The 23327-nt window shown below is 40.3% G+C and overlaps 1 protein-coding gene across 2 annotated transcripts in view; it reads right to left on the reverse strand.

Annotated features, from left to right (window-relative positions):
- Window positions 1-1164: 1164 nt before the first annotated feature.
- The window catches only part of ARFGEF2 (ADP ribosylation factor guanine nucleotide exchange factor 2), a 100267-nt gene continuing 78104 nt past the window's right edge, over window positions 1165-23327 (reverse strand). The window contains exons 28-40 of one of the 2 annotated variants that reach the window (XM_036825423.1): window positions 22932-23092; window positions 21116-21246; window positions 20833-20962; window positions 17610-17745; window positions 16619-16757; window positions 16456-16510; window positions 15161-15275; window positions 12099-12229; window positions 8574-8742; window positions 6810-6948; window positions 4809-4926; window positions 4107-4253; window positions 1165-2073 (exon numbers count right to left, since the gene is read on the reverse strand). In XM_036825423.1, the coding sequence (XP_036681318.1) occupies window positions 2062-2073; window positions 4107-4253; window positions 4809-4926; window positions 6810-6948; window positions 8574-8742; window positions 12099-12229; window positions 15161-15275; window positions 16456-16510; window positions 16619-16757; window positions 17610-17745; window positions 20833-20962; window positions 21116-21246; window positions 22932-23092 (1583 nt within the window). In that variant the 3' untranslated portion in view covers window positions 1165-2061. Of the gene's footprint in view, window positions 4254-4808; window positions 4927-6809; window positions 6949-8573; window positions 8743-12098; window positions 12230-15160; window positions 15276-16455; window positions 16511-16618; window positions 16758-17609; window positions 17746-20832; window positions 20963-21115; window positions 21247-22931; window positions 23093-23327 lie in introns of both variants that reach the window. The other variant, XM_036825422.1, reaches the window with a different exon arrangement.

The raw sequence follows: 23327 nt of genomic DNA on the forward strand, positions 1-23327 counted from the left end.
TGGAATATTTTAAATATAATCATGATTTACAACTTTACATATTTCAGAAGGAATGGATTCTGCGCTTGGAGGCAGGAAAGGCAAGGTTAGAGCTCACTGTCTTCCTAGGCCAGCTCCCTGTGTGAACCTCAGAATCGTCTCCCGCTCAATGCCCACTTGGCTTACCTGTGAGTCTTCCTCTGCGATCTTGCCCTCAGTGCCAGCAGGAGGAGATGTCTGTCTTTCTTGGGAACTAACCCACTGGTCAAACTAATTAATGAGATAAATAAGAATCTTCTCATGACCTCATAACTGGATATTCTTCCCTTTCACAGGGGGGAGGAAAGTGAATGAAGGGAATTTTACTTAAAAAAATTTAAACCCACAATTAATATTCTCCCATTAATAATTATAATAGTTAAACATAAAGGCCAAATTTTACCACCAATACCTGCCACAAGAACAAACTAACCCAAAACTTGATATACATTATCAAGTTTGATATACATAATGGCTTGATATACATTAATTACTACATTAAACGCAGCTTTACTTTTTAAAACTTTATTGATTTACCACCTGATTAAAGCATGGGATATTTATTTTAACAGTATTATACATAATATTTTTACATAGAAAACTTTACATAGCATTTCATATTATATAATTCTGCTTATTCTTTCAAAAATGTATACATCCATTGGGCAAGGAATGCTTTTCATTAAATTACCAATATTAAATGCACTTAATCATCGTGTATAGATTAAACGAAAGTAGCTATTAACTAACTTTTAGGCATTTTTAAGGAGGTAAAACATACATTTGCACATAAAGAAATATTTGATGCAAATATGCAGATAAAATTTTTTAAAAATTAGAACACTGAGAAAAACTACACTTTTGATGAGTGTCTTTTTTTGAGAGCAAGGATTTCCATATATAGTCATTCTTTTAAATATTCGGCTTTGGTTTCTTTGTTTCCCAAACTACAAAGCTGCCGATAGCAAAACTCCAAGATTTCACGTGAGTTCAAGCTATGTGTACTTTAACACAAATACTAAAACAGAATTCAGAAAATGCAGTATTAAGGATCCAGCTTCTATTTAAACCAATACCCATTTGCATCATAACAACAAACGTCTGAATGAGATGGCCATACTTGCATTTGTCAGCAGGTTCCTTTAATAACTATAGAGACTACTAAATGTATAGCCATAATCACAAAAGAATGACGAGAAAGTTTAGGTTTTTTTTTTTTTTTTTTTTTGCATTTTGTACAAAAGTCACCTCTCAGAGGAAAATGTTGTTTCCAGATATTATTATACAATTCCCATTATGTATGTTCTTTGCTTGTACGTGAGGAGTAACAGGGAAAAGGTGTATTTGACTCTAAAGATGCATACTAGAAATAAAATTTCCCATCCACCGTTTGTTGTTAAGATGCCAAAGCTGGTGATCTCCCTAAAGGACAATGAAGAAAAACAAAACTGCTCAAGGCAGCAGTCCTGTAACAAACAAAAACTTCTCCAGAGACTCAGCACAAAAAATCAACACTTAAAGCATGCTGAGAAAGAAATAAGGCCTTGGAAATGTGTCGCTCTTCTCCATAACCCTGTGAATGAATGGCCCCTGGCCCGGTGCTGCAGGGGCACACACACCCCTTTCACTGGTGTGTGAGTGGCACAAGCCACGTTCACCGTGCGCTAGAACAGATCCGTCACAAAAGAGAACTCGGGCTGAGTGGCTTTACCATTGGGAGTGAGGGATCTCCTCTGGACGTCACAGTCCACAGACAAGAAAAGTCACCCTAAATGGTTTTACATCCAGTTTCTAAAAAGTCCACGCTGGTACAATTCAAATGCCTTATTCAGAATATCGAATCTTTTAAAAAACACAGCTGAAAAGAAATTCAAACCTGAATGTTTCGGCAAGTGACAAAACGCGCTTACACATTTCCTACTCTGCCAGAGGGGGCAAAAATGAATGAAAGAGAAGGCAGGAACACGTGGGCGAAGTCTTGCAGTCACATTCAGTGAAGAAAACGTCACGTAAGAACCTCAGAAGGAAAGGAAGAATCTCCACCTAGGGACGCAGCTGGACAGAAAATGTAAGTATGAACAAACCCGCATGCTCCCCATTTATACCTTTAGTGCAAATGTTAATGGAGACGGCTGACTAGCGGAGGCTGTGACCACCACAGTACCAGCGAGGCCGTCTCAGCATGTGGGGTCCATGCTGCAGCGTAAAGACGTAACGGATTCCAGGACCAGGACGTCAGACATGCTGACATTTTCCATTCACGGTAAAATATTTAGCATGTCCTTTCCTGCTAAATTCCGTAGCCCCTCTTCTCTCGTGTATGTAAATAACGTAAAAACCTAAACCTGCTCTTTTTTTTTCTTTGGTAGAGAAATTAAAACACTTTTGAGGAAAGAAGAAAGTAGACAGAGTACTGCTGGCCAAAACCACACATTGCTCAAGGCTGTTAGAACACAAAAAATGTAAGAAATCAGTCTCTTAGTAAACAAAAGCACCAGAAATCCTTCTCTATAAAGAAAAACTATCCAATTGTTTAGATAGGTTCCCAACTTACTAACTTCTAAGGCACCAGAGTTGACATCAACACAACCCAATTTACAGGACTACAGGGCGCAGGGAGCAGTCTCCATGTCTTAATAACCCTGCAACGCTTCTAACGCTGAGTGCTGCTCTCGGTGAGCAGGGGACGAGAGGGCAGAGATGAAGCCTGTGTTCTTTCTCACTGACTCAGAGTAAAATTCAGCTCCCACATCTACTGCTTGCAGGCCTCGGGCTGTGTTCCTAGACCGCCGGCTTCCACACAAGCTGCACCAGAATTCAGTTCTACTGCAGCTGAGAGTATTGCACCGTCATTCACGTGATAGGGACCCCAGAATGTAACCCTTCCAAAGAACTCAGCTCCTCGGTTCAAATTAACGGAAGCACTGAACGCAGGCCACCTCCTGCCAAGGTCACGGTCAGCTGTGCTGGCCCACAACAGCACAGGTCTGCTCGGGTTCAACCCATGACACGTGGCTGGGGGAGGCTCACAGGAGCCACCCTTCTCACGCAGAGCCCCCAGCCCCTCTCTCTGGAGGGACCTTGCGTGGGGACGGTGCCCAAGCAGGGACACTAACCGCTGGTACACTCACTATCCCGAGGTACAAAGAAAAGGGCTACTCAGATATAAATTAATTCTCTTAAATTACTACTTCACTTTTGTTACTGCTTCATAGATTAGATGGACAATGTATTCTGGAAATTTTAATACTCCTCCACAAATACTTACTTCAATGAAGACTTATCATCTTCATTCAATTGTTGACTTTTTCCTATAGCCTTTTTCTCCCCCAGTTACTAAAACAGGGAGAGCCAGGAGGCACTACATTTGTTTTTTAAACCTTGCAAGCTCTTAATTCTAACTTAATTACTAAACTCTGCCTTCAATCAAATCCTCAGTAATATCTTTTTTGTCAAATGCTTTAAAAATCACCCAGACGTTAACAAACGAAACAAAAAAAAACCCAAAAGAAACCCCAACCCTTTTCCCCCTACCTTTCCCCAAACTAATGTAACTACAGCTGACTCACAACTGACAAAAACACTCAAACTTCTCTAGCACACTCAAACAACAAAAGATCCCAGCATATTTTAGGTGGCACTTAGCCGTTACAAGAAATTTTATTAACATACTCTCTAATAGTCACGAACCTATACAGCTATGTTCAGTATCATCAAGGAGAGCGACTTCCTCTGACAGAACATCTACAGCCAATCGTGGGACTTTGCTTGAGAATGACGGCAAGTGCAATGACAGATGTGACAGGCAGTTCAATCGGTAAAGTGGAATGACAGAGATGAGACTGACTCCCCACCTACTGTGTTAACTGGGTGTGCAACAGTTTAGGGAAATAGCACAACGCCTCAGTCAGGGACTCTGATGGAACCGTCTTTATCCAGGCCATTCTGAGCTCCAGGATGCCGACTTTCTACGGTCTGACCCTTCCCGAGATGTGCCAGGCAGAGGCGGCGTGGTGACAGGGCTGCAGAGCTGCAGCAGTGGCCGGGAGGGGCCAGGGCTACCATATTGGTGACGGGGTCCCTGGTACCTGGGATGGCTCTTCTGGAATCCATATCTTATATACAACACCTATCCTTAGGAAGAACTTCCGCAGAACTGCTCGGAGCTCAGGAATCAGGTCAAACTGCATAATTTCACACAAGTAGGGGTAGTACATTGCAGCATGTGCTTTAAACTTGAGGTGGGAGAAACAGAGAGAGAGAAAATTAGACATGGAACTATTTTTTGGCACTAGTTTTTCAAAAGTATTCATCTCACCCTGGAACTTCTTGCAAATAATATTGGTGTTTTTTCTGGCTATTATAAAGTAGGTGCAAAAAATTTGCAAATTAAAACTTCTTTTAATTATATTTAACTCCTAACACAAACTATTTGGGGACAACCTTGCTACCAAAGTCAACTTTCATTTTAGTAAATCAAGTTTCCAATTCTAAACCAGTGTTTCACAATCTCAACCCTCTCTTCCAACAAAGCCACACTGAAAATCACGGTAGCTGTTTAACAGCAACCTGCCTGGCTTCAACTTCAGCCTTTCTCCGCTGGGGCTCTTTGAGAGAAAAAGCCCCAATAACCCCGGGCACCCATTGTTCATAATTAATTAACTTCTCTCCGATGCATCTAGAATGGTGCTAGTTATGTAACCATCCTTGGAGGAATGAGGAAAGTAGTTACTTCAAAGTCTCAATGAAAAGCCAACCCAAATCCCAGTGGAGACATTACTTGTTTATACCTTTTCATCGTTTATTTTGAGGGTTTTTGTTAGAAGTAACAACAGGAGACTTGTCCAGGCCTCCCGATGGCTTTCAGAGTTCACTGTGATGAAATAGGCCAGCGCCTCGCTGCACACACTAGAAGAATCAGAGGTGGGGTGGGGGGGGGGCACATGTCAAATAAAAGAGGAACATCTCACATTCCAATGGAGTGAAGAACTCTTTATTCTTTTATTATTCATTTATTTTTAAAAAATCTTTTGGCTGCGCTGTGCAGCGTGTGGGATCTTAGTTCCCCAACCAGGGACTGAACCCACGGCCCCTGCACTGGAAGCGTGGAGTCTTAACCACTGGACCGTCAGGGAAGTCCCAAGAACTCTTTATTCTTGCGATGAGTATTTAGTGAACACCTGCTCTGGCTGTGCCATCTTGAACGAATCCCTGAGCCTCAGTTTGCTCAGCTGTAAAATGGGAATAAATAACTGTACCAAACTCAAGGGGCTGCTGTGAAGATGAAATGAAGCAAGTACATTAAACGTTAGCCAGCGCAGGCCTGGCACGTGGCTGGGGCTCAATCAGGGTTTGCAGCACAATCAGCACGAGAGCCTGTTACCCACAGTTAACCATGAACTGCCTTTCTTTTCCCACATCGCACACAACGGCTATTTTTAAAACATGTTGTGCTAAAAACATTTATGTATCTCCTTTAGAGAAACTTTATGAGACTATGTAGGTAGTTCTCTTTTGGGCCTGATGTAAATTGAGATGAGCTGCTGATGTCCTCTTTAATTAATGCATTTCTCAGCTTATGACGTCATATATTGTCCTTGCAAGACGACTGAAAAGTGCAAAAAATTATAGAAAAGAAAAAAATTCCCATAATTCTGTCATCCTAAGAGACACATAACAATATTCTGGAATAGGAAATATTCCAGTTTTTTGGTCTGTGATTTTTAAAAAACATTACTGAAAAATCACAAGTATATATGGTTTTACATCCTGCTTTTTTGTGGTGAAACTTGTATTATGAGCATGTTCCCACATCAAGGAAAATTATTTTTAAAAAACTTCATTTTAAAAAAAATTTTATTTTTTTTGGGCCACGCCGTGCAGCTTGTGGGATCTCAATTCCCTGACCAGGGATTGAATCCCGGGCCACGGCAGTGAAAGCCCAGAATCCTAACCACTAGGCCACCAGGGAACTCCCCAAAACTTCATTTTTAAAGGCTGCATAATATTCTATCATAGGATATACCACAATGTAGTTATCCATTCCACAGTCAAGCTGCTTTAAGTTTTTTCTCTTTATAAGTAAGTCTGCAATGAATGTTCTGTGTGGGAATCCTGATTCCCTAACAGTGGATTACTGAGTCAAAGAAAGAGATTGAATACTTTAAGGCTCTTGATATATATATAATGCCCCCTGATTTCCAGAAATCGGAGAGTGAGTGTCTTTATCCCGTGTTTGCCAGCACTGCATGTTAATGTTTTCAAATCTTAAAGGAGCGAAAGGAGGCTTAGACACAGCATCTTGCTCACAGTTGCCCAAGAAACTGGGTGGCAAAGATCTAGTTCTTTGCAGGGGGCTCTCTCAATGCCATCCGCTGCCAGCCCACTGCTGCATTTCCACACAAAGTAAGTACATCCTGGTACCCGCACGATTGTAATATGTTCCTCTTGGGAAGAAAGAATGGTGGGATGTTAGAGCTGACAGTGCTCTAAAGAGGACGCAGTCAGGACTTCAATCCAGGCTGCATGACTCTGAGCTCAGAGCACTTTTCCCTGCCTATGTTTCTGTGCTTTAAGCAATGTTGAATGGAAGAAATGAAGCCCTGCCCTCCTCAGGGCATTAAGAAAAGTGAAATAGAAGAACCAGATAGGATGAAAAAACAAAAAGGAAAACAGTTGGTGAGGGTGTCAGCATATAGGTATTTTTCTCCTACTCTTTTCAAATCATAGTATTGTTATGAAGCATCTGTGTATTACAGGTAAGAAATTTAATCAGAAATCATTCTTCTTACGTTAAAAGTCGCTGCTGTATTTCTTCCCAGGAATCCCTGCGGTTCTCATCGACATACATTCGAAACAGGATCCTCAAACAACAGGCCAGGCTGCTGGTTTCTTGTTTTAGAAGGTTGGGTTTAGACTTGCCCTTAAAACCTAGAGATCAGAAATAGTCATATAAATAGTGCACACTTCCAGGGTAATGCTGAGAAATCACATGGGAAACTAACTGAGTTACTTTAGGAAATACTGAAAGATCTCACATTTTTAATACGGCTCAATTGTGATACCAGACAAGGCAGCCCTGACATCTCATCCTCCCTACAAGGTACACTTCGCTCCTCAACACCCTGAGCTGTTCTCCATTCAGACTCTGCTCACTGGCCGGTGAAGCCATTCATTTCACCCTCTCAAGCGCGACAGTGCTTAAGAATTCCAGCATGGCTCTGACTCGCTAGATGTTTTTCACAAACCACATACAAGAACACATTTTTTTTTTGAGAACCAACATGATAATTATTTTATTTTTCTAGCCTTCCAAATTAGACCCTCCATTAGAGCATTTTATCATTTGAAAATAAGGACCACTGCCCTAGATGAAAACTTCACAGCAGTTCCTGAAATAGCTCCTCAGTGCGTCTCTGTCACCCCTTCTCCCTCTGCCAATCCATCCCACACACACACCTGCCAGAACAATCTTCCATAAGTATCCTTTTCTTTGTATCTCATCCCTGAAGAACACGTTTTCTTAAACAAAGCAATACCAATCAGCCACAGAGATGTGTAAACCACTCTTATAAGCAAAATCTTTTTTTTTTTTTTTTGGCCGTGCCACGTAGCATGTGGGATCTTAGTTCCCCGACCAGGGATCAAATCTGTGCCCCCTGCAGTAGAAGTGCAGAGTCCTAACCACTGGACCACCAGAGAAGTCCCTAAGCAAAATCTTATTACAGGCAAAGACATAAAACACCTAGATAGTTTAAAGCTATAGAGAAAAATGACATTTTAGAATTATGGATTAAAATAGGCATTTTGGTGGAAAATTCAAGTAATGGTAACAGTACAAGAATTATATAAAGTATCACTTTTGTACACAGTTCACAAAATGAGACTCCTACCATCACCCCTGCACATACATGTGTGTCTATACGCACACACATATCACTCACTTCTGGGACTTATATATTTATTTGTACACGTGGGAGAGAAAACCCCTAAAAACCTCAAAAAAATGTACGAATGCTTTTGTTGCTCCTAGACGACCACACTTTTTATATCATCATGCTTAACTTTACATTTATTTATTTATTTAGGCTGCGCTACGTCTTAGTTGAGGCATGTGGAATCTTTTAGTTGTGGCATCCCGGCTTCTTAGTTGTGGCATGCAGACTCTTAGTTGCAGCATGCATGCGGGATCTAGTTCCCCAACCAGGGATCGAACCCGGGCCCCCTGCATTGGGAGTGTGGAGTCTTAGCCACTGGACCACCAGGGAAGTCCCTAACTGTACAATCTTAACCTAATGTAAAATTTCTTGCCCTTGCTAGATCAATTAAACTCAACCAATTCATTTTTCCATCAAATACTTACTGAGAGTCTCCCATGTGCCAGACAATATTCCTGGTACTAGGATGAAATTTCCCTTCTCTCTCCCTCAAGCATGAAATATCTGGTAAGTTATTCCAGCTGCGTGTACCATGCCAGGAATTTTCCAAAGGCTTTAATGTTTTAGGATGGTGACCAGTGTGACCACCTGTCGCATCTGCTGTGCTTCCTCCCTTACCTGCTCGCCACAGGACAGTCCGTTGCTCGTAATTGGAGTTGAAGGCCTTTGAGAATGAGTGGGACTCCTGCAAGCAGTCTAAGAGCTTGAAGAGGTGCTGGGAAGACATGCACTTATACATGCCCTGGTCCTCTGTCTCTATATGGATATCTGCATCCAGCGTGTCTTGCTAGAGAGGGGAGGATAAGAGAGCTAAGTAAAGAAGATGGAACGGATTTGGACACTGTGGTATCAGACAGAGATCATCACAACTCTCCAGAAGTCCTCCTCTCTATAAGGTACACTTCATTCCTCAGTACCCTGAAATGTTTTCCATTTAGACTCTGCTCATTGGCTGGTGAAAGAATATGCTGAGCTCTTGCATGATGGCAGGCTTTGCTGGCCAGAGTTTCAGTTTTGTCAGTACTGCCTTCATTGCATGAACAGGAGTGTGTACTTCTCCAATTATTTCACTACAGGATTGCACCGTCCTCTTTTTATTTTATAAAGAAATTGGAAAATGAGAAAATCAAACTGTAGTGCGTGTGATAGAAGGTGTGAGTCTCAAAACATACTCACTGAAAAGAAAGAAATTGTTAAGCAAAGCCCAAGGGCATCTTTAGCCTCATCAGGTGATTAATGAACTTTAATAAGATTGACAACTGTGTTTTCAAATGTGAAGGGAAAAACCATAGAAATAGGTATGGAATGCTAGAAATTTTTATTGAACATGTTGCCTAAAATAATTAGGGATTATTAGACATAATTAAGGATTTTATATTTGTTGAGCCCTCTAGGAATGGACCACAACCCTCCCTAGAAGCCAGAGGTTACAAAAGGGCAGAGTTTGCAATACTCCCCAAATTGATCTATAAATTCAATGTAATCCTTATCAAAATTCCAACTGACATCTTTGCAGGAATTGACAAGCTGATCCTAAAATTCATATGGAGATGTAAATGACATGGAATAGCCAAAATAGTCTCGAAAAAAGAAGCACAAAGTTGGAAGACTCATACTTCCCTATTTCAAAACTTACTAAAAAACTACAGTAATCAAGACAGTGTGGTACTGGCATAAAGATAGACATATAGATCAATGGAACAGAACTGAGAATCCAGAAATAAATCCTCATATTTATGGTCAAGAGATTTCCAACATGGCTATCAGAACAATTCAATGGGGAAAAAATAGTCTTTACATCAAATGGTGCTGGGATAATTAAACATCTACATGCAAAAGAATGAAGGCAGACCCCCTATCTCCCATCATATACAATAATTAACTCAAAAATGGATCAAAGAGCTAAATGTAAGAGCTAAAATTATGAAACTCTTAAAAGAAAATGTAGGCCTAAATCTTTGTGACCTTGAATTAGGCAATGCTTTCTTAGAAATAACTTTAAAAGTACAAGTAACTAAAGAAAAAATAGTAACTTGGACTTCATCAAAATTAAAAACTTTTGTGCTTCAAAGGACACCATCAAGAAATTGAAAAGACAATGTACAAAATGGGAGAAAACAGGTGCAAATCATACATCTATCTGATAAGAGACTAATAACTAGAATATATAAAAACTCTTACAATTCAATGATAAAAAGATAAATAACCCAACTTAAAACTGGGCAAAGGATTTGAATAGACATTTCTCCAAAGATACACAAATGGCCAACAAGCACAAAAGATGCTCTACATCATTAGTTATTAGGGAAATGGAAATCAAAACCACAAAGAGATACTACTTCACACACACTGGGATGGTTCTAATAATTAAAAAAAAAAAAAGACAGTAACAACCATTGGTGAGGATGTGAAGAAACTGGAACCTTCATACATCGCTGGTGGGAACGTAAAATAGTCTAGCTGCTTTGGAAAACAGTCTGGCAATTCCTCAAAAAGGTAAACACTGAGTTACCATATGACCCAGCAATTCCACTCCTAGGTATATACTCAAGAGAATTAAAAACATGTGCACATTAAAATTTGTATAAAAATGTTCACTGCAGCGTTATTCATAATAGCCAGACAATGGACACAACCTAAATGTCCATCAACTGATGAATGGATAAACAAAATGTGGTACCGCCATACAATGGAATATTATTCAGCCATATATAAAAATGAAGTACTGATACATGCCACAATACGGATGAACCTGGAAAACATTATGCTAAGTGAAAGAGGCCAGGCACAAAAGCTCACATATTATATGATTCCAGTAATATGAAATATCCGGAATCAGACAAATCCATCAGAAAATAGATTAATGGTTGCTGAGGGCTGGGGCAAGGAGGGAGTGGGGAGTGACGCTGATGGTTAGGGAGTTCCCTTTTGCAGTGATAAAAAATATTCTGGCGCAGATGTAGAGAATGGACTTGAGGACATGGGGAGGGGGAAGGGTAAGCTGAGACGAAGTGAGAGAGTGGCATTGACATATATACACTACCAAACGTAAAATAGATAGCTAGTGGGAAGCAGCCGCATAGCACAGGGAGATCAGCTAGGTGCTTTGTGACCACCTAGAGGGGTGGGATAGGGAGGGTGGGAGGGAGACGCAAGAGGGAGGGGATATGGGGATATACGTATATGTACAGCTGATTCACTTTGTTATACAGCAGCAACTAACACAACAATGTAAAGCAATTATACTCCAATAAAGATGTTAAAAAAATATTCTGGAATTAGACAGTGGGGATATTTGCACAACTCTGTGAATATACTAAAGCCACTGAATTGTATACTTAAAAAATAAAACCAAAAACCAAAAAAGGACAGCCTTTGTGCTGGATCTGGCCAACAGATGTACTTTGCTGATCAATAATTATAGTATTTAATAAACAAGAGATGTCCTATATGAGAAAAATCTTGATTTCTGACTCCTCTTGAAAAACTGGAAGACCATCCCAGCTTGACCCACCTGACAGCAACTTGCCCCCGGAGCTGGAGGTGGCTGGGCTCCAGCGGGCCTCAAGCTCGGTGGTTCCCACTGTCCCACCCAGCCTGCCGCCCGCACTCACAGCATCTCCCAGCCCCTGAAGCACTTAAGTTTGCAGCCCACGGTGTAAGGTTACTGTCCAACTTTTGGACACCAAATTCTGTTTCCAAGCAAACCGTGTCTACAAAAGGTTGCACACAGAAAACAAAAAAGTGCACTTCCTGAAGGAAAAATTGGTACCTTTATCCACATATTTTCCCTCTCAGTGATTCACGGTTAAACTGTATATCAATTATAAGGAACAGTCCCTGCGATTAATGACACATTTTTTCGAAGCACCAAGGTGGGGGTGGAGTCCGAGCAGTACTATGGTGGTAAACCAGCTCTCGGTGAGGGCGGGGGGAGAAAATGCCTGATTTCTAGCGTTCGGTGATTTCAGCGGTGTAAATACTCCCATCGTGGCCAATTTTAAGTTACTAGTACCCTGTCACTGAACGTGGGCCTGGGAGGAATGAGCATGCTGGGCTCTTGCAAGCCAGTCTCACTGGCTCCAGCACACCACTGCATCTGAACAACCTCCCCGCAGGTGCCCTTCTTCAGGCCACTCTCACCTGGGCAGCAACCATGTGCTCTGCATCTTCCTTTTTGCTCGTTGCAGGGTAGAACACGATGTTGTCAATGGTCTGTATCAATTCCAACTGGACCACGCACTTGATGAGGAGGCTGGCAAACAGTTTCTGATCTATATTAGATGATAAAGATTAACCCTAATAATGACTCAGCCAGTACTGAATTCACTGAGCTCCGACTATGTGCCAGGCATGGTTCTTGATGCTGTGGCATTAACAGTGAATAAGCTGGACAAAAATCCCTGGTCCCGTGGCAGAGACAGACAGTAAACAAGTTACTTAAGTTAAGATGTAGTACGTTAAACGATGAGGACATCAGGCAGGGATGGGGATATGGTAGGGATGGTGTCAAGGTGGGGATGCAAGTTTAAACAAGCTGGTCAGGAAAGGTTCTCTCTGCAAATGAGCTCCCTGAGCAAAGACCTGAAGACGGGGAGGGAGTAGGTAGCGATGTCGGTCCCATGTCCTCTGGCACGTTTTTCTGCTGCCTGAAGGGTCACTCCTGCAGACCAGCTCTGGACTGTGCTCTATCCACAGAGGCTACAGGTTCCTGCGGTAGCCGACTCTCCAAAGGGCTGAACCTCAGTCTTGAGGGGTGGCGGTGGGGGGGGGTGTGGGGGGGAGGAGGGTGCGGCTTATTTAAGCTCTTAGTTCCTGGATCACTTTCTGTCTGCCCTGAAGGTAGTAGCTGCTTCCCACATTTTCTGCTTCCATATCCCTCAGAGTCTTCTCCTACTTCTTTCAGTGGTTAGCCCTCTTTGACTAGTTAACAATTCTTTTTTTTTTTTTTAATTTTTAAAAATTTATTTTTTTTTATTTTTTTTATTTTTTTTTTTAATTTTTTTTTAACAATTCTTTATGTAGAATTGTCCCTGTTCAAATTATTGGTGTGGTTTCTGCCTACTGATTAGACTCTGACTAACGTCTCATCTTCTCAATCCCTGGGCTCAGGGACAGTCCATGTCTGGCACTTTGTAAGTGTTGGCTGGTTTGACTACAGTAAAAGTAGAGCTTCCTTTTCAACTTGTTAAAGAATCAGAATGTTGAAAATATTAAATAAACATTAAATAAGAACAAGGAGTTGGGTCATCTTCAAGCTTTTGAAAGTGACTGTGAAATTATATATATACATATAAAAATTCTCCATGCAGAATTAGTTTTTTTTTTTTTGGCCGCATCGCAGGGAATGTGGGATCTTAGTTCCCCGACCAGGGGCTGAACCCATGGCCCCTGCAGTGGAAAGGCAGAGTCTTAACCACTGGACCACCAGGAAGTCCCCAGAATTAGTTTTAATTGAAAAAGTATACAGTGGAATTGCAACAGATTTACATTTAACTTATGCCAATTCAATGACACCATCTTGGACCAAAAAGAAAAAGAAAAAAAACAATACAAGTGGTGTAAGAGATTCTGCCTGCTGCTCTATTCACTGAGCTCATGCCCAGAAGGGAGGCTGAGATGGGAGCCTGGGAGAAACAAAGCACGGTTCCTTGGAGGAATGGCAGGGGTCTCAAGCCCCAGGCATCTCTTAGAGCATAAACATCTTGCTGCACTCAGTGGTTCCATTTAAAGAAATGCCCACTTGCCCCTCCCACACAAGCCAACCCCTTTATCAGGGGCTGATGAGGAAACAGCTTCTCTCCCTGGACACCGGAGAGACACCAGCTACGCTGCAGACACAGAGGAGCAGCCCGTCAGTCTCCAACATGGCGCCTCCTGAATGGATTCCATATTTTTTGTGCCTTCAAAAGGTAACAGTGACCACACCGGGCTTTGTCTAATGTGCTGCTTCAGAAGTTTAATGTCAGTGGGAACACCTACAAACTGGCATGTCGAGAAGAGGCTGAAACTGCTATGAAGAAAAATAATGGGCACCACAACTTTCAGAAGACCAGACTAATACCAGAAAAGTTCCAATTTCTCAGTCAGCCAAAAGGGTCTGAATCCCAACTCTACTACATACTGGCAAGTCATGTCATCTAAGGCCCAGTTCACTCAAATGTAAAACAGTACCGCTTCAAAGGGCAACCATAAGGATCACATGAGAGCACACACATGGGACACACAGTACTGTGCCTGGCTGATAGCAACTGTGAAACCTATTTGTTTAAATGACAGACAGGGAAACACACCATAAGCAACATTAAGAGGTAAATCAGTAAAAGTAATTTGAAACTCATATCCAGAAAAGGGATATCTAACACATAAAAAGCCCCCCACCCAAACCAATAAAAAGACAACAATCAATACAAAATGAACAAAGATTATGAATAGATAGCTCATAGAAATTGTTCTTAAACACATGAAAAACTGCTCAATTTCACTCATAATTAGAAAACTGCAAATTAAAACTACTCAAAAGATACCAAATATCACCTACGTATTCCCAGAGATCACGTAAATAGGTACAACCTTAATAGGCAGCAATGTGGAATTATCTATCAAAATAGCAAATGCACTTTCTCTTTTAACCTAGCAATCTTTTTTTCTGGGAATTTACCGAACAGATAACCTCACAAATAACACATGTATTAGGTGATTCAATGCAGTATTGTTTATAACAGAAAAAGACTAGGAATAACATAAACGTCCAGGTAGGAACCGAATTAAGCAAATAATAGCACATCTACAACCTGGGGCAATGTACACAATAGTACAGAAGAGTGTGAAAGCACTTTAGGTACTGATTTTGAATGATCTATAAGCTATATTAAGTAAAAAAAGAATAATGCATAGTATTCTATAATTTGTATAAAAAGGAGTGGAGAATTCATATATAAATATAGATACATATTGTATGCTTGTGTATGTGGATATGCATTTGCTTGCACATGAGCAAAATGTCTCTAGAAAGGTATATAAGAAACTGGTGACACTGGCTGCCACGAGGGAAGGGACAGGCAGACTGAGGCCCAGGGGTGAAAGAAAGGCTTATATCCTGTTTACCTTTCTGCACCTTCTGAATATCTGAATCATGTAAACATGTTACCTATTTAAAATAAATAAATAAATAAATACAAAAACAATACAGAAAGTGGTCTTACTTGCATACGGTCTAGCTTTCCAGCTGTCATCGGTCGGGTTAGAGAGTTGGCTCTGGCCTCTCTCAGAGGCATTTCTATCTATGCTGCTTAAAGACTGGCGGTCCAGATCCACATCCTAGAAGTAAACCAGAGAGAAGCACAACGTTCATTTCTCGGCCCACAAGTCAGTACCTGGGCAGAGATGAGCCCATTTTAACACTGCTGGCCCAACTTCAATCTGTGTCTGCTCAGCCTGAAGTATAAATGCAGCACTTCTCAGAGGCTGCAGGGGAGAGATTACAAATTTCAATTACTTCTCCCTCCCATTAAAATTTCACATTTTCTGATTCCAACTTAGACGGCATTTCTCCACATACTATGAGTTCATGATGAGGTGTGACAAATTTTTAATGAGCTCAAGTTCAAAAATAAACGAGCACGGTAGCTAGGCTTTTTTTTTTTTTAAGTTGACAGCAGAAAGTTAAAAAACAAAGAATGTTTATATAATGTGCTTCATTTTTAAGTTGCTATATCCCAAATGCCTTTGAAAATCTAATGGCTTTATAGGTACTTGGAAATAGAAGCTAATTAGACAAACCCCCTTGTAAACCAAAGTATTTTAAAGTGACACTTGAATTAGAACTTTTTTATGGGGCCTTACACAAAACATAAAAACTACTATTTCATTGGTGGAGAGGAAGGTGCTCCTTAGGTAGGAGGGCAATAAATAAGGATAATGACACCAAAGTGATATTTATAACAGTGAAACACGAGAACTGACGAGAGTGTCCAACAAGGGAAAACTCGTTAAATAAATTACAATAATGTGCAGCCACCGAAGAGGCTGTTCTCAGAGAATATTTAAGAATATGGAGGGACTTCTCTGGGGGTCCAGTGGTAAAGATGCCACGCTTCCAGTGCAGGGGGCGTGGGTTCAAATCCTGGTCAGGGAACTAAGCTCCCACATGCCACGCAGAGGGCCCCCCCAAAAAAAAGGAATATGGAAAAATGCCCACAGTGGTGTTAAGTAATACATTATGTACAAAGTGAGCCCAAATTGCAAACATGTGGGTTGTGTGTGCTCAGTCACATAAATAAGAAACTAGAAGTGTTTTGTGGTTTTTATTGAGTGAAGTGACTTATTTCCTTAATACTTTTCTGTACTCTCTAAAAAATATTTTAATGAACATACACAGTGTTTAGCTCTTATAACCTTTTCTACTCACTTCCCATCAGAAAAGCACAAACCCTTTGGGCTGCTTAATTTTTTACTATAATATGTGATCAGAGAAAAGACAACTGAAAAAAAATCCTACCAAATGTTTTTCTGATGGATCTTCCTCCGTTCCTACAGGTCTCCATGTCAGCAAACTAAAGGGAATGCAAGAGAAGGAAATCAATCAACGTGAAGGGCAACCTGGAGCTTTAAAATAACCACTGAAAGTAGAAATAAACAGCAGTAATCACATTAACACTTACACATGTGGGATGGTTGTTTTGAAAATATCCAACATACAATTGCATGTTTTGTCCCAGACGTCAGAACTGAATTTCTCTCCATTGGATATTACTAAGTTTTCTAAGCAATTTGTACCTGATCGAGCCAATTGCTCATTATCTGCAAAATAAAACACCTATCATTAAACTTCAAATGCTGTTTTGATTCCAACCTGATTGCTGATGCTTCCTATCGTGAGGTAGAGACAGTGCAACTGTTTGGGCTTGTTGGCTTCTAATTAATGAAGCATTGCTACGGACGGTAAAATTTTCAGAGTTTAAGTAGGCTATAAAGAGGCAGAATTATTTATCATGCTATATTGCTAGGGATGGAAGAAGGTCAACATTTTGCTACTTAATTAACTGGCTCCTTGTTTGAGAAACGGTAAAGACAGAAAATATTAGACCAGTGTTTCTGAAAACTTTGTCAAACATTACATTCCCAATTTTTGCTGTGTATCAACTGTTTTATCAGTTACTTGAAAACTGAGTACTCTTTGAAAAACTTAACTAAATTAAGCCTTGTCCTAAGCCAAAGTTATCTATGGGATCCAGGTCTAATGTGCTAGGTGGGTATTTTTCGTAATACATACTAAAATAAACACGTAAGTACTCAAAATAAAAAATGTCCATTGATGAAGCTGTTGATCTTGATTCTCACAGTACAGTTAAAAAACATTTTATTTTAGAAAATTTCAAACATACACAAAAGTAGAAAGAATAGTAATATACAAGGGTACATCTTTTGAGATATAAAATTTACTATATCCCACCTTAGAAGAAATGCTTATAAACTGACTTGGTGGAGAGACTGTTTTTATGTTCTAATTAAATTTTAAAAATACACATTTTCACCAATTAAATTATACATTGTACTCCTTGGCATTACATCCATGCTTTTATATACTGAAAGAATTAATCTCTCGTTAAGGACTATGTCAAGAAAAATGATGCCTAACCACATAAAGAGTACCTTGTTTTACACACCACTGCAACTGTGCAAATACATCAGAAAGAAGAACTTCATTCAAAGCTTCATAGAACTGGGTAAATACGTCACAAATAGCATAAAGTGCATGATTGCAAGTTGTTGTCATCCACTCAGATTTCTGGAAAAACAATTAAAAGATAATGTTTAAAAGCCACTCTCCCTGCGGTGAGATGGGCATTCTCACATATCATTGGCAAAATGTTCTGAAAAGCAATTCAGCAACAGGTAGCAACTGTCTTAAAATGTTCACATCCACTGATGCGATAACACTACTTCCAGTAATGGACCCTGAAGAAATAATCAAAGATCTGTGGCTGAAGGTTTATGAATAAAGATGTTTACCAACACTGGTATTCATATACTGTAAACACAGACATAAACTAATGCTCAGTAATGTGGCAATTAAATTGAGTACATCCATATGACAGAATATTAACAGTCATTCAAAGTGATACTTCCAAAAAATTTTTATTATGCTAAATATTCACACCTTACACCAAAGATTTAAATACTAAAAATGATGTTGGATAGACATTTTTCCAAAGAAGATATACAAATGGCCAACAGACAAGGTGCTCAAAATCACTAATTATCAGAGAAATGCAAATCAAAACCACAATGAGATATCACCTCATGCCTATTAGAATGGTCATCATCAAAAAGACAAAGATAACAAATGCTGGGGAGAATGTGGAGAAAAGGGAACCCTTGTGCACTGTTGGTGGGAATGTAAATTGGTGCAGCCACTGTGGAAAACAATATGGAGGTTCCTCAAAAAATTAAAAATAGAACTACCATATGATCCAGCAAATTCTACTTCTGGGTATATGCCTAAAGGAAACAAAAACACTATGTTGAAGAAATATATGCAACCCCCTGTTCGCAGCATCATTATTTACAATAGCTGAGACATGGCAACAACCTAAGTGTCCATCAACAGATGAACGGATATAGAAAATGTGATATATATACACATAATGGAATACTATTCAGCCATAAAAAAGAAAGTCCTGCCATTTGCAATAACATGGATGAAACTTGAGGGCATTACACTAAGTGAAATAAGTCAAAGACAAATACTGTATGATCTCACTTGTATGTGACATCTAAAAATGAAACCCAAAGAACAAAAAACAAAAAACACCCAAAACCAAACTCAGGAAAAAAAGATCAGATTTGTGGTTCGGGATGGGGATGGGGGAACTGGATGAAGGGGGTTAAAAGGTCCAACTTCCAGTAATAAGATAAATAAGTGCTGGGGATGTAATGCATAACATGATGACTACAGTTAACACTGCCGGATGGTATACCTGAGAGTTGCTAGGAGAGTAGATCCTAAATGTTCTTATCACAAGGAAAAAGAAAAGTTTTTTCCTCTTTTCCTTTCTATCTACATGAGATAATGGATGTTAACTCAACTGACTGTGGTAATCGTTTCACAATACATGTAAATTGAGTCATTCTGCTGAACCCCTCAAACTTATACAGTGCTTTATGCCAATTGTATCTCAGAAAGCTGAAAATAAAAAAAATAAAAATGTCATGAAATTACCAAAGGAAATATACAGAGAGATTTATAAATTAAGGAAAAGGGAAAGGTTGCCAAGCATGATTTCCAAAGTGGAAACTATAAAGTAAAAAACTAATAGATTGGGTTAGTTAAAAGCTAAAATTTTCCAAAACAAAAAAGAAACCAAGTGGGCAAAATCATCTGCAATTTATATAAGGATATGCTGTATTATTTTTATACTAAAAAACTCATAAATCAATAGGAAAAAGATGAATAAGTCAATAGATGGGCTAAGGATATGAAAAGGCAATTTGTAAAAGAAGAAATGTAATGATCAGTGGCGTGAAGGAAAATAACAGAACCTCGCCAGCAGTTAAAAAACTTTTAAATGTTTTACTCTTGGTCTATCAAATTGATGATTAAATAAACTAAAATATGAAGAGCTGGAGTGGGTGTGGAGAAACAGGAACTCTCCTGCATTGCTGACAGCAGTGTAAATGACTACATATGTATTTGGTCAACTCAGAAGTATGTATCAAAAGCCTCAGTAACATGTATGCCCCAAACCTGACAGTCAGGCCACTTGCCCTAAACAAATAAAGAAATAAGTACAAGTGTAGCTGGAAAAAATGTTCATTTTAGTGCTGTTTAAAGAAAGAAAAACGGCAAAGAATTTTCCATGGACTATGGAACATCCACAACTAGGAATGTTTTGCAGTCCTTAAAAACATTGTAGAAGAAAAGTTACAGCTGTGGAAAAAATACTCATGTATTAAGTTAAAAAGTATGTGAGGTGGGATTCCATTTTTGTCAAAAGAAAAAAGGTATGAGATATACAAACACACAAGAACTATCTGAAGGGGTAACAGTGGTTACCAGTGGAAGACTGAAACTGTGGGTGTTTAAATTTTTTTCTTTGTTTTCCTGTTTCTTGTTTTATAATGAAGAAAACTTTACTTTAAAGTAAGATTAGAAAACTGTATGTATACTATAACCTCAACCACATCTGAACCATGTAGAAGACTGAGGGAAGTTTGCCACAGCATTAAGTCTAATTTCGGAATGGTAAAATTATGAATTTTCTGTATATTCCTAATATTCTTTATTAAGCATATGGTACTTTTATACCGGGGGGAGGGAGGAAACATTGTTCCTAAAAGAAGGTTAAAATGTTGCACTCCTAACTAAAAATCTTGGAATAGAACATCCTTTCCTGACCCCCTTGTCCCTAGGGGAGAAATAACAAAGACTCCTAGATGTATCAAACATTCTTTAAAAAAAAGGCCTAATATTTGCCAACATTATCTCCAGCTGTAACCTCATTAAAAATCCTTTTAATGGATTTTTAAAGGGAGGAGAGATGTTCCACATTTTACCAACTGTTCAGAAGTCCATATGAAGCAAATAAGTAAGAGGACCAGTGGGGTGCCTGCGAGTCCAATGCCCGAGGGCCAAGTAGGCAGACGGTGGTGATTTATTTCCCCTCACTCTTCCCCAGATGGGGAGTTTCTTAGCACTACTCGATACTGGTAGAAGAAGGCCAGGAAGGGTGTTTCCATTTTCAAAACAGACCCGAAATGGCTCAGTATTTAAGACTTCCCTGTGCTGTGGATGACGATGCAACACCAGACGCAGACAAAGGCTGGAGGGGCTCTTCTCCCATCTCCCCAGGGCAGCGCTTTAGTCATCACCCACCTCCGACTGCTGCTCGGGGAGTTTCATATTGTCAAAAATCCTGAACACGATTCTGAACAGGTCCTGCCACCAGTGCTTTTCGAAGGTATGGCCATAGCTCTTCATGATCTCGAACATGACCGTGAGCCCTCTGGAGGAAAGAAAGCCAGCATGGAAGAGGGAACGGGTGGGGGAAGAGGACAGCAGAGAAGACAGTGGGAGAGCCTGGGGTCGGGGCGGGGAGCAGGGGCCGGAGGCTCATTCAGTGACGGAAGGAAGGGGCACCACCGTGGGTCACGGTTACCTTGTCCGTACATCTAGCTTGCATCTGTTAATGATGCAGGAGAGCTCAAAGAGGATGGGGAACCAGCCTCGGACCCAGACTCTGTCGCCAGTAGCCACATTCATGTCGTCGCTTGTGTATTCTTGCAGCACCTGCAGTGAGAATCACCTCTCAGAGACAGACTATGCAAGTGAAAGGAAGGAACTGAAACAGAACTACACGAAGGTTAAAGCCCCGCACATTTTCCTCGCCTGAAAATACCCATTCAGCAAGGGTCTGATGGGAAATCCTGAGGAGACAGAGACAAGCCTGTTCCAAGGGCACATGAGCAGTTTTCCCCTGTGAACCTTCGGAACTTAGTAGGCTTTAGAATAAGTTGAGTGGGGCTGACCACAAGAGTCCTGGGGGCAGGAGGTGGTACGTTAAGAAAAGCAATAAAGGTCAAATGGTGATAGCAAAATATCCAGGATGATTCAATATCTTAGGTCTTTCTGGAATGTTAGTGTAACACGTATTACTTAATAGCGGCAGCAGCTACTATCTACTAAATGCTTGCTATGGCTCAGGAACTGTGACGGTGCATTACATGGATTAACAATTCTCACAACAATTCCATGAAGCAGGTAGAAATAATGGTCCCATTATACAGATGAGTCAACTGAGGCACTAAGAGATTAAGTAAGCTGCCCAAGGTCATGCAGCTGGGAGCTGGCAATCTTTCCACAGTCTAAGTAGGAAGCCCTACTTTCTGCCCTATCTCTGGGATCTTGAGCCCTCTGCTCCTTAACCACTCTTGAAGTAGTATTGTCTGTGGTAATGGAATTTCTTTAACCAACCCCGGTTATTTAACATTAGGCAATTTCTCTCTCTGCTTTGGTTAACTCCCCTGTACAATGGGGATATAATTACCCATCTCGTAGGTCTGATGTGGGATTAAACAAATCTACACACACAAAATGCCTAGAATGTTGCCTGACATGTAGCGAGTACTCAATCAACAGCGGCTCTCATTATCATCACATCTTAATGAACCATTGTAGGGACCAGACATATCATCTTAGGGGTTTACACTTCTGTAAAGAATGCTTAAGAAGAGATCTATACAGCCCATCAGTTTAGTTGTGTTCATTTCCACCCAATTTCAGTGTTTTGAGACAGTCAGCTGAACCAAACAGGACTCTTTATTTTTTTATTTTTTAAAGGTTTTTTTTTTTGATGTGGACCATTTTTAAAGTCTTTATTGAATTTGTTACAATATTGCTTCCGTTTTATGTTTTGGATTTTTGGCCGCGAGGCATGTGGGATCTTAGCTCCCCAACCAGGGACTGAACCTGCACCCCCTGTACTAGAAGGTGAAGTGTCAACCACTGGACCGCCAGGGAAGTCCCAAGCAGGCCTCTTTAGAAAGGTGAGATGTAACAGAAAAACCCTAAACATTTTCGGAAGTAAACAAAAGGTCATCTTTAAATGTGATTTCTCAACCACATCACAGTGGCATAATGTCATTTCCTAAAAGAGAGGTTTGTTTTCTTTCAAATAGAAATGTCTTGCTTCTTCAGCTTTGCCAAAATTCATAGCTAAACTATTATCATCTACAAAAACAATCTGTAGAATACCATATAAAAGTTCAGTGTGAATAAAATAACTTCATACGTACAAAACAACATAAAAGGTATAACCCCTGTAATGGCAGCATTCTGAAATAAACACCTAGTTTAGGGGAAACATGCGTTTCTAGAAGAGTACCTGGAACGGTCTTTGCCAGGAGCAAGGAGTTTTTGCCTACAACTCCTTCCCCCCCTCACAGCCCAGATGAGTGAAGAGAGGAAAACTGTACCCGAGGCCTCTCGGAGACGTATCTCCCACAGAAGCGGATGAGCCGGATGGCTTCCATGCTAGTGTCAGGGAAAGCAGCGTTGCAGGCAAACTCGGAGAAGCACTTCACAGCGTCCTGAAAGGAGTCGATGGCTGCGGGGAGATGGTGCTGGAAAATGGCTGCTGGGGAAGTAAGGGCGCAGTTTTATAAGCCCGGGATTGAGAGATGGGGATCGAACACACACACACATACGTATACCAGGGATGATTACTTTTATGAAAATCTAAGGAAAGCGTGTCAGTGTCTCTGGAAGACAGGATTTCTTATTAAATTATTCAGGAATGAATGCATTGAGTACAGCTTGGGCTAAACTACACTGGTTCCTGAGCTCACGCAACGATGTAAAGGCCTAAACAG

Source organism: Balaenoptera musculus, chromosome 15, assembly GCF_009873245.2.
Source record: "Balaenoptera musculus isolate JJ_BM4_2016_0621 chromosome 15, mBalMus1.pri.v3, whole genome shotgun sequence".
NCBI lineage: Eukaryota > Metazoa > Chordata > Mammalia > Artiodactyla > Balaenopteridae > Balaenoptera > Balaenoptera musculus.